This window comes from Atta cephalotes, assembly GCF_000143395.1.
Source record: "Atta cephalotes unplaced genomic scaffold scaffold00025, whole genome shotgun sequence".
Classification (NCBI taxonomy): domain Eukaryota; kingdom Metazoa; phylum Arthropoda; class Insecta; order Hymenoptera; family Formicidae; genus Atta; species Atta cephalotes.
The window spans coordinates 991,107-1,008,718 of record NW_012130089.1 but is presented as its reverse complement, the minus strand read 5'-3'; the positions used below and the strand labels follow the sequence as shown (position 1 = coordinate 1,008,718).

The window sequence follows — 17,612 nt, the reverse complement described above, 5'->3', positions numbered from 1 at the left end:
AAATAGCATATGCTATAATTGGAATCTTATTTAATAAATATTTTATCTAACACTTAATTGCCAATATACGTAAATATTACATAGCATTAGACATTGGAAAATGACAAATTAATTATAAATATTTTGAAATTAAAAATTGGTGAATTTATTATCGATAAATCTCTCTGTAATGTAGCAGATATCTAAAAGATTTTTTATTGATGACAAAATTTTAATATACGCAATAAAAATAATACTGACAGACGATTGTAAGGGACGATTTAGGAGGTTCATATATTCGAGCAATCCGCAACGTTATTCCTTTAACATCAGCCTCGGTTTTTCGGCCGAATCAGCTCCACTCTAATCCCACCTTAGTCGTGTTTTATGAGAATGTAGGGAGATACATTTCTAGAAACGAGATAATACGCTTCTCGAAGAAGGCCTGAAGCAGCCTGGAGCGCTAAAATGTGCGATGTAATCTTATGACGGAACCGCAATAAAATATTTCATATCTCCGTTTCTGAGATTATCAATCTCGTAGCTTACAGAATTACGAGAAATGATATAATTTGAAATGGTATATTTTGATAATCTTTTAGATTGCATATATATGTATGTGTTAATCTTTGCAAAAAATGATCTGGGCTGAAATTGGAAATTTATATTACCTATATATAAATCAATGTTATATACATGTAAAGCAGTTCAATAAGGTCAGTACTTTATATAATATTCACAATACAATTTTATAATTTAAACGAAAATTTTGTTTATCTTATCTTAATTATTTTTTAAAACATCTGCCTTTATTGAAATAATAATTTTTGATATAAGTTCTAAATCACTGCCAAATATTTTATATTTTCAAATCTAGAAAAATCCGTAATCTTTTTAATAATTTTTTTTTGTAATGCATCCTTATTTTTATTAACTATTTTATTTTCATTTTTTATTTATTAATAAATTTTAGTTTTATTTTTATTCATCGAGTTAGCATTTATTGACTACATTTTATATTAGTGAAAATATTGCAAATACATTATTTTGTTAAAAATTCTCAATTTCTAGATTCTCTTCTCCTTTTATAACAAAGTTCTAAGTTCTAAGTCTATCAAAGCAGCAAACTATTTATTGTTGCATTAAGAAATTATATTTTTATTCCTTTTGGTCGTCAATACTAATGCATGGATATATTCGTCAATCCCTTGCCGATCGATAAAATTTGTAATCCCATGCCACATGTTTCGTCAGCTGCGTGCGACTCGGCGGCGCTATAAAATCGCACGGATGCGTTCGCATGTTCCGAGTCCTAGGATGATCGCTCTCTCATCAACATCGTTGTACTGTTTCAGTGTTCAGCAAGGGCCAGTGCGAGACCGTAGCGTACAGATTCCTTGGCAAGCGAGGTGGTTACGCCTGGGTTATTACCCAGGCCACCCTCATTCACTGCTCCAAGCAGCAAAAGCCGATCTCTGTCGTCTGTGTCAACTACATCCTAAGGTAGGATCCGCTATTATCCTCCCTGTTCGGTGCTGGTTTATTCTTCTTCATCACTTTTCACCATCAAACTGGAGTACCTTCGATTTCGCTTATATCTTGAATTAAGCATGGCTGTATTCTTTTTATTGCTCAATTATTACATTAGAGAAATTTAATTAAGTCTTACATTAATTAAATTGTACATCGATCTGATTTCATTTCCGATGAATATTACTTTATAATTGATTCGTGCATTTTTGCGGAAGCTACGTGAAAGACAATAAATTTAACAATAAACAAATGAAACTTTTTGATTTTTATTCTCAATATTCGAAATTTTTCAATTACTGTTAAATTTATAATATACTTTAAGCAATTTTTGCAATCTAACTTTAATTTTAGTCAAAATACTCCCTGAAGTTTAATGTGAATTTGAAGTAAATTATTACATCAGATTACTATGTCATCAGCTCCGTTTTTTCTATTGAAGAATAATTTTGAAATTATGACGGAAATGAAATCCAATCAATTCTTTAGATTTCTAGTATTTTGCGCCAACATTTCCTAAATGACACTGCAAGCTTATGTCATACGTAATAATAATTTCGCAAAGCACATGGTTTTCGATCAGGCATCTACGTTCATTAACTCCGCAATGTATCGCGTGAGAAATTAATTTCCATCATACTTATCGTGTCCTTGATCGCTCTATCAACTGAATCCTTTGCGTAATTATCGAATTGCGTGAGAATTCGCAAAATTGAAATAATGATATAAATTATACTGAAATTATTTTAAAAATATTATAAAGGAAAACAAGTATCATTAATTTAATTTTTCTTTTTTTATGTATTTTTATGGTAAAAATTTGTCTTTTTTTGTTCATAATAATTTATGAGCATTTTTAATGAATCAATTAATTTTTGTTATTAATACACGCAACGATTCATATGTTAATATTTAAACTTATCGTTTGCCCGATTAACCGGATACGCAAATTATTTCCTACCACTACTACTACTACTACTTCTATTATTACTATTACTACTGCGGACATGCTACTTCCGGTAACTTCTGGCGAAGGCCGCGACAGAATCACGCGAGGTAAGTGCTCTCTTGATTTTTTCGGCGCAGATTTAACCCTCGATTGATTGCCTCAAACATATTAATTCTAATCACTTTTACAAAGGAACACAATTAAATGTCGCCCTTCGATTTTAATGAGCTTTGAATATATCAAAGTATAGATAAAATAAGAGATATGTATTTTTTTTATAAATGTTTCTCGTAGGTTAAGGCGATGAAGCTCCTTCTGGAAAAGATAGATTTTTTTTCTTGAAAGAATATTATCTGAATCACTAAAGATATTTACAGAAATTGTAAATAAAAGTTGAATGGTTTCAAGAGTACTATATAATAGCAATAAATTTTTTCAATAAAACTATTTATTTATGAAAAATAAAAATTTTTTTATTGTTGTAAAATACTTTTAAGACTATTCAATTTTTAACTTAAACTTTTTTTTATATCTTTAAACGATATTCACTCAGAAAAAAAGTAATTTATTTTTGTCAAAGGATGGACTTCTCGTTTTAGCATACGAGAAAATATTTATATAGAAAAATACATGTCTGTTATTTTTTTCTGTACTTTAACATATTCAAAGCTTATTAAAACACTTCTTTGTGTTTCCTCGTTAGTATGATTCATCGAAATAATACGAAGAGAAATTTATTTGTTTGATTACGACCTTAATAATAATTCTCGACGATTTAGCTAATGAATCAGATAAGAAAAACGCATTCAAAAATATCTCTATCTAATTAGAAAAAACCAAATTTTTCCTTTCAGATGATTCTAAAAGTAATTTTTCTCCGCTCTGATTTTTTATTCTTATAAAGTTTCAAATTTTCTATTTTTATTTTTTTTTCGAATATGTCTTGAATACCGTACCATTCAAGGGTTAATCTGATGCCTTTTAATGCGATAAGTTAGCCGGATGTTTTCGTGTAATTTTTTTTCTTAGCACGCCGGTTCTCTTTTCGCATTTGGTGCTTTTCGCATGTCTGTCGAAGGTACTCCGAATATTCGCGGCTTCTATTTGAAAAGGGTGCATGAAAACAATTTTATTCCGCGGACGTTTTATTGTGGAAGATCACAAGACGCATTAAATTACCAATGAACTCTCTCTTGCCGAAAACAGAACTCTCACTATCAAGGATCGAATGGATGAAACGAATCTCCCTCGCGGTTTAAACGTTATTCCCCTTCTGGGGAATCCATGCGCCGGATTTCCCGGGATTGCCGATCTCTCTCGAAGAGAGGAAAACGAAGAGAGTTTCGTGGTATAAACCGACCCCTTTTCCATCCCGCTATCTCGGGGCGGTGGCTGTTTTCATTGGTGGCTGAAAGGTGGTTGGTAGATTCCGACATTATCTCTGACCCGTCCCCTTAGATTCTTGCTATTTTCTCGGATATTTCATTTCATCCCTTCGCCATCGTTTCTACCCCCTCTTCTCGACTTTTTCGCACTCTCGATTTCGTCGGAGAACGCGCGTACCTTCAGTTGGTTTCTGCCACCGGAAGCGGAAGAGTTCGTGAATATTGTAGGTATCAGGTCATGTACGTTTCTTAATATATGTTAGTGAAGTGATGTAATTTTTATCGCAAACGAAAAGATTAACATAAGTCATGTGAATAATATTAAATAATATTATATTAATCTTTCCTCGAAGTCCTACGATGTTATTATTTAATGATTTTAGTTTGTAAAGATCTTGTTTCAAATTAATTAACAAATTTAATGATATTTATTTTTCTAGCATTTATTTTCTTATAATTTAATATTCAATTATCACTTTAAATAGTGCGTTGATCGCAGTTCTTTCTCGTAATATAATCGTTTATATATTCTTAGGAAAGCTCGCAATGCCTCTGTACTACTATTATCATTGCTAACTAATTAATCTGCTTCTCAGATCGATAATTAAAGTCCATCCAATCGAATGCTCGCCGAGGCCGAATGTGCGTTCCCCTTCAAGCTCGCACAAAGCAGCGCACAAAGCAGTCGAGGTGGAAAAGCTGACGCTTGCGCGTCGCGGTACATGACTTCGTCGTTCCTCTCCCGGTCGAATCCGGAACTCGTCGATACCCGCGTGCGTGTTCAGCACCGATCGTCCGTGTACGTCGACGACCCGCGACAGTCGAACGAAAGCGAGAGCGGTCGGCGAAAGTGTTGTGTCCCGTATGTCGCGCAAGCTCAGTCGCGATCGCGACGGTGATTGAAGTTAAAAATCCGTATGCTGTCGCAAGTAAGTCGATAGATACAACGAATGATATCATGAAGATCGTAGGAGAAAATTTGTCGTAAATGAAATACGTGATCAGAGTTGTCACAAAACTGAAAATCAGAGAAGTCAAGGAACAGTCCGGAAATTGCAAAATTTTCTGGAAAATTAAAAAAATTCTTGGCTTTAAGGAAGTTCAATATACTTACATCACATCTACTTTGGAATATTACCAACTTGACAATCAAATGCAAGCAGTTTCAGCAACATTATTAGTGATTTATCTTGCTATGTTAAATGGTTCTCTCGATAAAATATTTAATGGTTTTCAAATCATGATGAAAATACAAGAAATTTTTAAATATTATTGAAGCACTAGAGAGAAAATCATGAAATTTTGTTTGAAAATTAATCGAAAAAGTTATGGAATTTTAGGACTTTACTGTAACAATCCTAACGTTCATATTTTCATTCTTTTATTTTGTATAATGATTTAATCGACGAAATAAGTTGCAATAAAACAAGTGCAGCACGATGTCAAATTACAATTTAAAAACTTTAATAAAGTTTAAGTTAAAGTTTAAGAAAATTTTTTATGCAGAATGCAGAAAGGTTAAATTAAGATTCAAATTGATGCCGACAAGCGCAGGAAGAGGTCGTGCACGATACTTTTCTGTAAGGAATATTATACGTATTCGCATTGCTGTCTGCCGAAGAAATGTGATATTATCTTCCGCTTCTCGCACGTGTCTGACCGGTTTTCCTGCAAGAATTCTCGCGAGGATCGCTTTTGAAAGCTGCTACGCGTGAAACCACGACTTCTCGTTCGACGGGAGGCATTACATTGCCTCGCGTTAGCTCACTTGAATGTTATATAGAATTATATCAATCAGTATATCTATTCTTGCATCGATAGCTTGGAGATATCGAGTAAAAAGATCAATGAGATTGTCATTCGAAAGAGAGGGAAGACTGTTGTTTTTGAATCATAAGATGTTGATTGTTTTTGCGAAACATTTACAGAATTATAACAAGTGTATATATCGTAAAAAAAATTACGCGTGTATAATGCATTAAAAACAGAAACTCCTTATCTGCTAAGAGAATTGAAAAAACATGTTGAACGTGCTTTGTTCCGATAATCGCGGTATTTTTTTTTTTTTTTTTTACAATGAATATTGACGATGCAGTAAGAAATTAAAACGTAGAAGTGCGTCAAGCATAGATAACGTACATTACCTGACTAAAAGTAGAAGCACTTAGCGCCGCTCTGTAGGATATACATGAAAGGATTATTATTTTATAAAAGAATTATAACATTATAAAAGAATTTTAATTTGTTGCTTTATCATTTGTATTTACTTGATATTCCACAAAAAACTAAATATTTAATCGTTTAACCTTATATTTCTTTCATTCAATTTTATTTACAAATATTAAAATATTCTTTGCTATGGCAAGAACTTTCTGCAGCAAAAATCCATGCATTGTATATTTCTCGTTTACCTTTAAATAGCGATCTATTTTTAAAATCTTACAGCTTTGCTTCTTGAGTAAAATTTGTTATAATTCATTATTTTTTTTGTCTTTTATTTCCTGCAAAATAATGGAATTATTTCAGCGCCATTGTAATAGTTTTTCTGTCCTGTAAATAAAGATTAAATTATTTGCTCCGTATATCAAATGCTTTTATGCGTGAAAAATGTAATATATTTTCTCCTTATTAATTTGAGAATTTAGATTGAAAGTAATTATCAATAAATGCTTAGTTCACATTGTTGACGAATCACGTACATAAATCAGGAATTTAATGATTCAGAGAAACACACAAAGATCTGTACAGCTGTAGACAATCGTTGAAACGTCAACCGTTCTAAAAATTGCGCGCGAAAAGTGCATTCGCGTTGCAACGGAGAGTTGACGTTGACCACGTGCTATGACATCTCAAAATAATATCTTGCGTCCTTAACGTCACCATCATCATCGTAGTCGCAACACGGTTTTGATCTCGACCCGGTTACGTGGAACGACCTCGCGTAGCCGATTAACGTTTCGCGTTTGTCTTACAACTCAACCGTTCAACTGGAACGGTTGTTTTTATTTAACTCGGTGGAGATACAATTCGGCGTCAGAGATCACGAGAGCGGCTGCTTGAAGTTATGGCACGCATAAATTCTCCTTCAATTCTCGTCACTCAGACTATTTATATCCAATATAAAGTACAGTACACTGTACGTACGTAATACCAAAACTATACGTAAATACAATGAAATATTCATTGAATTAATGAAAATTGGTCCAATGAGAATTCTCATAATGATTTTATAAAACTATTATTAGAATTCATTGTAAGAATGAATATGTAGTTATATAAATGAATCCAGTTATTATATCAATGAATTAATGTTCGACTTAATGTATAATTAACGAACATTCATTGGACTAAAAATGACCAAAATTTTTTTCAGTGTAAAATAGCAATATTTATATTATTTTATATTATTATATTATTATATTTTATAGTATTTTCTTCTAACAGAAATATACTGTATCGTTACGTGAAATATCAATAATTATGTTATTAATTTAGATGAATATTATAATTTTTTTTTTTTTAGAAATTGCCGAGTTCATTAAGTCAGATTATTTTAAACTCAATACCTTTATGAACGTTCAAATGAGAGATGTGGTTTTTTTATCTTGTAGATTGTACATCGAGCGTACATTGAGCGTAGAGACTCGGGACCTTGAGAGCTTAACCAGATCGATTGCATAAGGGATCGCTTTCAGCAACGACAAGATAGGAACGATGGGAAAGGGGAGGGAGAAAAACTGCGGTCAGATCGATTCGAATCAAATGGCCTCGATCGATACTTGTCATTTATGTTCGTTGTTACCTCCCTCGCGTGTACAACAGTCAAAGAACCAAAGATTTGAATGATTTATGAATCTCAGGATTTAAAAGGCAGAGATAGTTAAGGGATCTGACTGTTAACTCTTTAGCAAAAAAAAAAATCAGAAAAGAGAGAAATGCAAGTTGATGGTTCTTTACACTCTGCAAGACTTACGATTTTTGATTTAGATTGGATTTTTTTTTTGTTAACGTTAAATACAAAATAGATATAAATATAATAATCCAACTATTTAGAAAAGATGCAGGAAAAAGAATTTCAGATAAGAATTATGATTACACTATAATTACTAGCAAAGTATGTGTTCGATTTTTGCTAGTTCAATGTCCCCATTAAAATTATTAAGCACTCACGCAGCGCCGTATTATTTTTAAATTTATTTTTTTATATACTTATTTTTTTATATTTATTTTTAAACATAAGTTGACATAAAGATTATTTCCATCGGTTCTCTCGGGAAAAAATTATTGTCGGAATTATGTGACCGAGGTATGTAAATAAGTAAACATAAACGCGAAATGGACGAAAGAGAGAAACGGACAAGATCATCTAATCGCCAAGCCATATTGAAATGATGTCAATGCTGTCTCTCGAATTCTAATTTACAATTTCATAAAGCACATACGTGCGCAAATATTTGCTAGTTATCAAGACTACATTCACAACTTGGAAGTTTGCGAGCCACATCGCGTGACATTAACATCTCAAATTCGTCGGAGAGGAATCGTTCATGTAACGTTTTGCTACTCAGTCGGCATTTATGTATGCAAAATGTATGCCGCACCAATTTGAATATTTATCTCCTGAGAAATATTTCAGTGTTCATGTTGCACATCGATTCGTTTTTCGATTTTGCTTGATTGTCTGAGTATTTAACAAAAATATTAATACGTCTATTTTTAAACATGAGCTAACTAAAAATAGAAAATTCTGAAGGTGCAATTTTTAGAATACAGATGGATAAAAGAATATTATCCTCTTTCTTTTTAATTAATCTAAAATGTAACGTTGAAACATGTTAAATCTACGGAAAAGATAGTTTTCCTAAAGTATCTAAAATGTTAGCTATATATTGCTCTGAATAATTTTGTTGAATCGTACAAATAATTGTGTAGAATACTCAAACTGGTTGCTAGAATGTGAAAACTTTTTGCAGCATTACTCATTATGTTTCAGATTTCAACGTAATTATTTTAAATGTCCAACAAAATTATTTTTTCAGATCTGATTAAATTAAATTTTTAAATTCTTCAGAAAATCGTTTCTTCATAATCAGCGTCTATTATCTCGCTACAATTTGTTCTTACGTATGCCATTATTATTTGATCGATGTACTTCATAAATTATTCGATATGTATCGAACCGATTAGTGTAAAATGTAATGTAACTATTGAGATTCAAGGCGGATAACGTGAGGCGCATAAAGCGGAAATTTCACGGTCTGGCGTGAGCGAGGCGCGTGAAGTTGCGATTTGCAAATCGAATACCTGAATGACGAGAAAGAGAAAGAAAGAGAGAACGAAAGAGAGAACAAGGCGCGACGATGCGCGGCTGCAATCGTATGACGACGGAACTTGGCCAGTGTCTTTCAGTCCGCCGCAGCGGCCGAAACGCTGCGTAACAACCGCGATAAAAGTCAGAGCGACGCGTGCCTCTCTTTTCGTAATTCGCGAGCGGATTCGAGAGAATTCGACCGAAGGTTCGAACATCTATAAGGTCCCGAAATGTCCTAAAGATTTGAGAAAAATCCTAAAAATTAAATGTTTAAAGAATTCGTAAAAAAGAAAGAAAATTCCATCGATCGAACATTTAAAAATCCGGAGGATTGAGTGCCTGAAAACCCGAGAGTCTCTATAGATTCGGAAGATCAAATGTCTAAAGATTCGAGGATTCAAATGAAACTTCCGGGATCCAAAATTTGAAAACATCGATCAAAGATATAGATATTTAAAACCCTAAAGAGATAGAAACATATGAATATTCTGCAGAAGAGAGTCAAGAACCTAAGGATTGGAAAGCTTGTACGTTAAAGTTCTAGTTCAACGATCTAATCTAACATGTACAGATCAAAGATCGAATCCGTCTCGCGTTTTCGAGGAATCTCTTTAAGGAACTTTATTTGAATGATGTAAAATCGATATCACTAAGAGAATCAGGTTAAATTTGCAACAAATTTCTGATAATTTAATTTCGATCTTTAATTTCTATCTTAATTCAAGATTGAAAAATCGATCGATAGCGGAAGATATGATCCGAATCAAAGATATCAGGTCTAAGTATTTGCACATGGAACACAACAGTTGTTAGACTGATCATTCGAACCGATCGCGTGAGAAAGCCGATTCCGTATTAGGCTGTAATCACGCTACAGATTGTCAATTATGGTTGCTGGTTGTCGGTTCTATTTTAGCCAATCATGATGCAGCGAATGCAGGTTAACTGCAACATGATTGGTGAAATTAAATCGTTCGGGCCGATCGAGTGAGAGAGCCGATTCCGCGTTAGGCCATAATCATGCTTGTTGTCAGGTTGTCAGTTAAGCCGGTTCTACATTAGTTGCAAGTTTGTTGCGACAACCAATCTGAAGCTTGCATTTTGAAATCAACGCTTCATATTGGCTGTCGCAATAAACTTGCGATCGGCTTGCAACTAATGTAGAACCGGCTTTACGATTGCTGCTGATTGTCAGTTTTATTTTCACCAATCATGTTGCAGCTAACCTGCACTCGCTGCATCATGATTGGCTAAAATAGAACACCGACAACCTGTAGTGTGATTACAGCCATACGTCGGTCGATTTAATAACGGAGTCGACCCTCGGAGACTTTTGGCCGGATTCCATTGCGCTCTCACGTACCCGCTGGCAGCGTATCTGCGAATTCCGCGTGCGGAGACTCGATTGTGCAATCATACGACTCGCGGGGATACTCACCCGTCTATCTCGGTACATTTCTTCCAGTTCTCCTCCCGTCGTTTCTATTTTTCCACCCACTGGATCCACAGATACTTCGATCGGTCGTTCTCACAAATTCGCTCGCGGTTATTTACCTCTTTCCGCCGAATTACATTCAACAGCTAATAATAACGAGTGAATTATTGACTAATGATTTCGCGACTGAATAACACGACCGCTCGTGTATAATAAAGATCCCGTGGTATGTGACGTTTTACGAGAAGTTGGATGGCACAGTGATACGAGTCAATAATAATAAATTCTACATTTTAAGAGCGTGATGCCCAACTATTTTTCGCACATGTCGCGAAGTCGTTCATTTTTCCTTTTGCAATTTTAGAAGGAAAAAAAAAGATATTAGAAAAATAATTAAGTAACAGAAGCTTACGTTAAATAATATTGCAAGTTCCTTTCTTGATGTGACAAAAATACGCTTCTTAGTCATTGTTCCGTGCGTTTACTTATGCAAAGTTGGAGACTTAAAGGAAGAATTGCGAGTGCGTCGCGGAAATATAATTTACAATTGTGCCATGGATATATATATATATATATATATCTACTTCTAAGTATTCCAGGTTGAGTAAGGGAGTGCCGATAAGAATCGAGTAGCTCTTTTAAGAGAAAGAGAAACGATTGGAAGTGTATGTGCGATATAAGGGAAAGAATGGACGTTTAACAAAAAGAAGATACCGCCGAAAATAAATTCTTTCTTGTGTGTAATGCATGACATTTATGTGTCCGAGAAGATGATGGTCCGTCCATCGATCATCATCGATCAATTCCGAAGGCGAAGGTGCGCGGTTGTTATCGCGGCCTAATCGTTACGTAACGTCTGGCAGCGGCCGCGGCAGACATCCGAGAAAGAAAGAGTGTCGATAGTTCTACTTGTTAAGACCTGCCGATCGTTCCGGAGCACGATATTTCGGAATATTTTTGACAAGATAAATGGCGTAATCTTTGATCATATATGTGTTCTTTTCTATATGGAAAGTGCGGTGAAGAAGCACCTGTTCTTCGTGTTGTTCTGAGACACTATAAAGTCTAGCTACGATTTTTTTTGCCAAAATCCTGTGAGACAGAAAGGTACACATACTTTCTTGTAAATACAAAGTGGTAGTTAAGTACTCTAAAAGATTTGAAGGAGTGAGTTTTCACATTAAACGGCTTAGTTAACGACTTATTTAAAAATACAGGTCAAAGTTGAAGAACAAAATTTCCAAAAATCTTAAAAATCAATTATTTTAATGAAAATTTTGTATGTTTGAAGGATGTAAAAATCTCATTAAAATAATTCGAAATTCTTTCCTTCAACTTACAGCCTGTATTTGTTTAAACCAACAATAAACTGTTTTGGACATATGCAATAATCAATATCAAGTTTTTGTCTCAATTTAATGTAAGGAATTACTTAAAATGTTTTAAAACACTTAACTTATCATCCTGCTATACTATTTCATTTTAACTTACTATGTGTCTCACTCTATAATCTTAATTAAAATTACAGAGTGAGACAATATAAGTAATTCACACTGTCCTATTTATATAGGATAACATTTTTTAAATTTTTTTCTGTATGAATATTCCATATAGAGCATTCTTCCAATTTTTTAATACATATGGATTATATATGGAGGAAAAAAATTAAAAAGAATATCTACCGTCTTATAAATAGGATGAGAAAAAATAATAGGCTAAATGAGGTAGTATATATACAGAAAGGAAGTACATATATCTTTTTTTAATAAGATCTTGACAAAATTACTCTTAGTCAGATTCTGTTATAGGCTCTCTGTGACAAAAACAATAGGTGGAATAAATATTCTTTGACAAAAGCAATAGGTGGAATTTTTTCTGGGCGGAAATTTCGCTTGAGGACGTTGACCCGCAATAAGATCGCGTATTCATTTAGAAAGGCTTTTAGCTCGTGATCTTTTTGCGATATTGGCATGATGGTTCTCTCTCATCCACGATCTGGCTCTGCGCAATAAATACTGCGCTGGGAGTACAGTGTGACCGCAGTTTGACGCATGTGCTAAATCTCGCGCTGGCAATGTACGCGTCCAAGAATTAAAAGTACATCTGGTTATGTACACGGGGGGGTTATGCACACCGAGAACGGACTGTAAACAACGGCTGTAAACATGCCGTGGATGGGTGAGACGCTAGTTTCGTCTTCTCGTTCTTGCCATTTAAGCGCTAAACATGGCCCGTCCCGAACTTTATGAGGACTTATTTACGCTGTGGCCGACTTAGACCCGTTCAGCTCTAAAAGTAGCTATAAGGGCTCAGTAGCGAATATCTGCTACTGAGTTTATGCTTGCGCGGTCAATGAATATAAAATTGAAATGTGTATTAATACCTTTAGGGGGTGAGAGTCTACTTAAAAAAAATCTTACTTTTTCTTGATTAAAATTTGTTATAATAAAATAATAGATTAATTGTATTCCTTGTTTCAAAATATGACTGTTTCAGTGCCATTATGATGCTTTCCTGTAAAAGTTGATACTGACGCAAAATAAAATTTATTTCCGCATAGTGAACTTAATTTAAACGTATCTAACTTATGTGATGGTGGCTCGCATTTTAGTTTTATGTCTAATACGATAAAAATTTATGTCGGCTAATAAACCAAGTTTTCTGTCTCAATCGATGAAACCGTCGTGAATTCGAAAGCAAAAAGAGACTCGAGGGAAACTTAGGAAACGGAGTGAAAAAGGTTCCATACATTTTTCATGAGTTTAGCAATAACCACGTCCGTTGGATGCCCATTTATCACCGAAGGAATCAATTAGTTGTAATAATAATTTATATAATGTTCCGAACATATTTATAAGAAACCATAGGATTATTTAAAAAGTATCGAAATAATTATGATAATAATGCAATCATGATCAGTGATGATCCAATGACAATCAATGCTATCGTGAGTGCACAGTTTGAAGGATAGAAAGAAAATGTCGCTAAAAACTTCTTTCTTTTTTTAGAAATCTATAATCGTATTGTTGCTTTTGATCCAAGTAAAGGGCTGGAAAAATTAACCTTTCAGTGTTATTTTAAATATGATATAACTGGATTTTTTCCAGCGTTCTTCAATACTTTTTCCATTATAATTTATTAATAAAGATACATACATTTGTTTGGTATCATGTTCTTTAATATGACGGTTCAATTGAAAAATTTTATAATATGTTCATTTTTAATAAAAGTTATATTCGAAAGTTATAAAGCAATCAAATTAGATTAGATGAACGGCATACTCAAGTATATCGTTTCTATAGAGTGGCATCAAAGGATTAACAGAGAATCAAATGATTACGAGTTTATGTTTATTTCTATCAATGTAGATTAACTTTAATCTCAGTTTAATTTACTTCTTATCTTTCTTTAAGTTCTAAGAATTAGAAAAGGATAAAAAGGATAAAAAATTAAACTGAGATTAAAGTTAGTATTGATAGAACTGGACTTTGGACTCGATATTCATCGTTCTCTTTTAGCAATTTTTTACAATTATGCTACGACTACTTCATTATTCTCATAATTATTTCGATCGTCTATATAAATACTTTAAATGATACTTATACAATAGTTTCTTTTATTTTTCTGCATATTACAATATTATCAATTCAAGCATATCGAGCCTAGCTCAATCGACCTTGAATCTAGATCATTTCTTGCCGAATGAAAGAATGGTGCAACCGCGAGTGACATCGCGGCATCGACCTCGAGAGCTGCGCCAACCTGGCCGGTGCACTCGCGTGATTATCCCGACGAACTAACAACAAACCGCTCGAGTTTCGCGCACGCTCGGCAGCCAGAGATCAGGTTGAGTTAGGTGCAGGTTAAATATGCGGTCGCAAGTATTGGAGAAAGATTAAAAATAGAATGACGGCCGGTTTGCGCAAGTGAGCACGTGGGATTGTTGGGACTTCTTCTGTCTAGCCTACTATTTCTCTTGTTTTCCCTCAAAGCTTCCTGTACTTCTGACTCCATCAACTGAAATGCTTCTCATTATCTTTATCTTAACAAAAATTCTCATCCGTGACAACTTCATCTTGCATGAGGAAGTTGCTTAATTTAAATCTGTCACTGTTTTTTTTCTTCGCTCTCATTTTCTTTAATTTTACACTAATACAATATTTTGTATTCTATTTTTTATTTTATTTTATTTTTGCAAAATTTATTATTGTGCTTGAATTTATACATATTGTATCCTTTTTTGGTTTTTCTTTGTTAATTTAATTTTTTTTAGTTTTTTGTTTAAATTTTTTTATTTTTTTTCGTTTTCTATTTTGTCTTTAATTTTATTTTGTTTCTTTGGTAGGGCGACAGCCCTACGAATAGGTAATAAATACTCTCTCTCTCTCTCTCTCTCTCTCTCTCTCTCTCTCTGTTCCTTCCCTCTCTTATAAAAATTGTATTTGTGTGCTCATTGAATTTGATTATAACCTGACTACCTATATTTTAGAACTTGTTTTCCATTTATTATGCATTATGTACTGTGAACTCTCTTGTGCTTCGGAGGACTTGTTCTGACATAAAGTTGTTTATCGTATACGAGAGAAAAAGAGAACAAGGAAAATTTTTTATCAGAACAGAAGACATAAAAATCTGTAAATGATGCGAAATCTATAAATGATGGGATATTTTCAATCTGTAATATAAAATTTGATTTATCATGCACAAGATTTGCTATTAAAAGAGGAATTAATATCTGGATGTCTGTGATTTATGACATGTTGACATTTACGACGAAGTCCATTAAAAAGTATTTTGTTATTATCGTTAATTTTCAACATTAAAATGATTCGTCTGTCGACTTCATCATTAAATCACTCGCAAACGGAAACGAGATTCATTGTAAAAAGGCTCGTGTCTTTCAAACGTAATATATCAAATTATTGAATCTCCTGTCACATTATTGAATATTCCGTCTGCTATTTTAATGCTATTAAGTCCTATTTTACTACAGAGCTATTGGATCATTTTTCATTAAATCTTTCACTTAAAAGATTAAACACTATTATAAAGTTCATTGACTCGCATCTCGATGCAATTTATAAAGATTTTCCACCGGAAAATCTCGTGATTGTTTGCTCGCGTAAAAGTAAACTTTATTCAATTATCCGGGCAAGAAACGTAAAGACAACGTTTCTCTCTCCCCTTGGAATTAGATCCAATCGAGAGCGCGAACAGATAAATAGGCTATTTCAATAAATGCGCATGCATGCGAGCCTCGATTGTTGGCGAGGAAAAGCGGAGCATCAGACTCTGCGGAAATAAATTGACAAATAAAAAATCGTTATTACGTGAATGAATTACGTGAAAAACATCGGAAACAAAGGAGCCATTTAGAATTTAACTTTTATTTTGGTATACGTGGATTAACGTACGAAAATACACTAAGCTTATAAAAAATACGAACATTACACTGAAAGAAAAGATTGGCTGAATATGGCATAGCACTTTTAATTGGTTGCAGCAGCCAATTAAAAATGCTACGCCATATTTTACCATCTAATTTGCAGTAGCAGCTAATCTTTTTTTGTTTCCGTGTATAAACTAAAATAAATGAATAATGATATCATAAGAATGAGGATGTTACGGTTCAATATTTCGCTTTCAAGTCGGATTTATATGTCCACGTTTGTCTCAACTATCTTATCGCTATTTAAGTTCTCAGGATAACTTCATGACTGATGTTTGCACTTCAGAAATTTTTCGATACCAGATAACGAACTTCCGTTCGTCCTCCCCTCCCGTTCCAGTCATTTTTGATGGCAACGACACGCAGGGATGCGTGTACGCGCGCCGGTTCTCGCAGTCTAATATGCGTGTATGTGATTTGCACGCATCCGCGCGCTCCATCACACACGCGTCGCGCACGCATTTGGGATCCGCTGGTCAATTTGCGGCAATTACCAAGCTGTTGCGACCGGTTAAAGTCACTTAGTGCTTGCGTAGATACGTGCACACGACGAATCATCCGCGACGAATCTCGCCGGCGGCAACGCAACGAATCCGGCGACCGCCGAAAGGAGACACAGAAAATTCGCGTAAAATCGCGTACACGTGCTCGTCTCGCACGTGCGAATCAGTGGAGTCTCGAAGATTTCCTCGCCTCGTCGGAAATAAAAATCAGATATATGGATAAAAGTGAATGTAAGGGATTGCTTTCGGTGCGACGCAGCTTCGGAGGTTCTCTTGTAATTTGAATATTTTAATAAGATTAGAAAGAGCGAGAGAGAAGAACGTGTGTGACGTAAGTAATTTAATTTGAGAATAATATGAATTCCTTATGTTAAACATATTTATTTAATTAGCATACGAAAAGCGCGAGCATAATTTCATACTTTAAGAGTCGTGTGAAGTTCTTCAATTTTCTGGTTATATAACTTTATATTTAGAGATTCCCTTGAGGAATTTAAAATTAGAAGATGGTAGGCGGATATGCTTCTTTCTATTATCTACACTGAAAAAACTATTAAACTTTAATAAATATTTGCTTGAGTAATTCTAAGTAAACATTTACTAAATGTAAACATATATTTATTTGATACAAGAATCATTAATTTGTTATAGCTATAATTTTTTATCGAGTAAATATTTATTTCCTGTAAGTAAATGTGTTTCCTTACTATTCTAAAGAAATACATATGTATTAAGATTTAGTAAATTTTTTTCAGTATACTTCATTTCTCATCTCAGCTCTATTAAGCACAAATATTAACCGATAAAATGCACATATATAATTTTGTTACATTTGATTGCGTAAAGTAATGTGAAATATAATTATAGCTGTTGTACATCAGAAAAAAAATCGTGTTCGCTCAAGCTGAAAATATTCGAAGCTTGCGATGGCCGAAAGTTAAATCGTGTACGATATTAGACACATTGTGCGTTTGTGTGTTAGCTTAGATATATGTGTGTGTGTGTGTGTGTGTGTGTGTGTGTGTGTGTGTGTGTGTGTGTGTGTGTGTGTGTGTGTGTGTGTGTGTGTGT

At 33.9% G+C, this 17,612-nt stretch overlaps 1 protein-coding gene across 1 annotated transcript in view; it reads left to right on the top strand.

Annotated features, from left to right (window-relative positions):
* Positions 1 to 17,612, top strand: part of LOC105620242 — a 32,638-nt gene that overhangs the window by 6,888 nt on the left and 8,138 nt on the right. Inside the window, exon 7 of the mRNA XM_012201747.1 lies at positions 1,335 to 1,482. Within this exon, the coding sequence (XP_012057137.1) occupies positions 1,335 to 1,482 (148 nt within the window). The remainder of the gene's footprint in view (positions 1 to 1,334; positions 1,483 to 17,612) is intronic.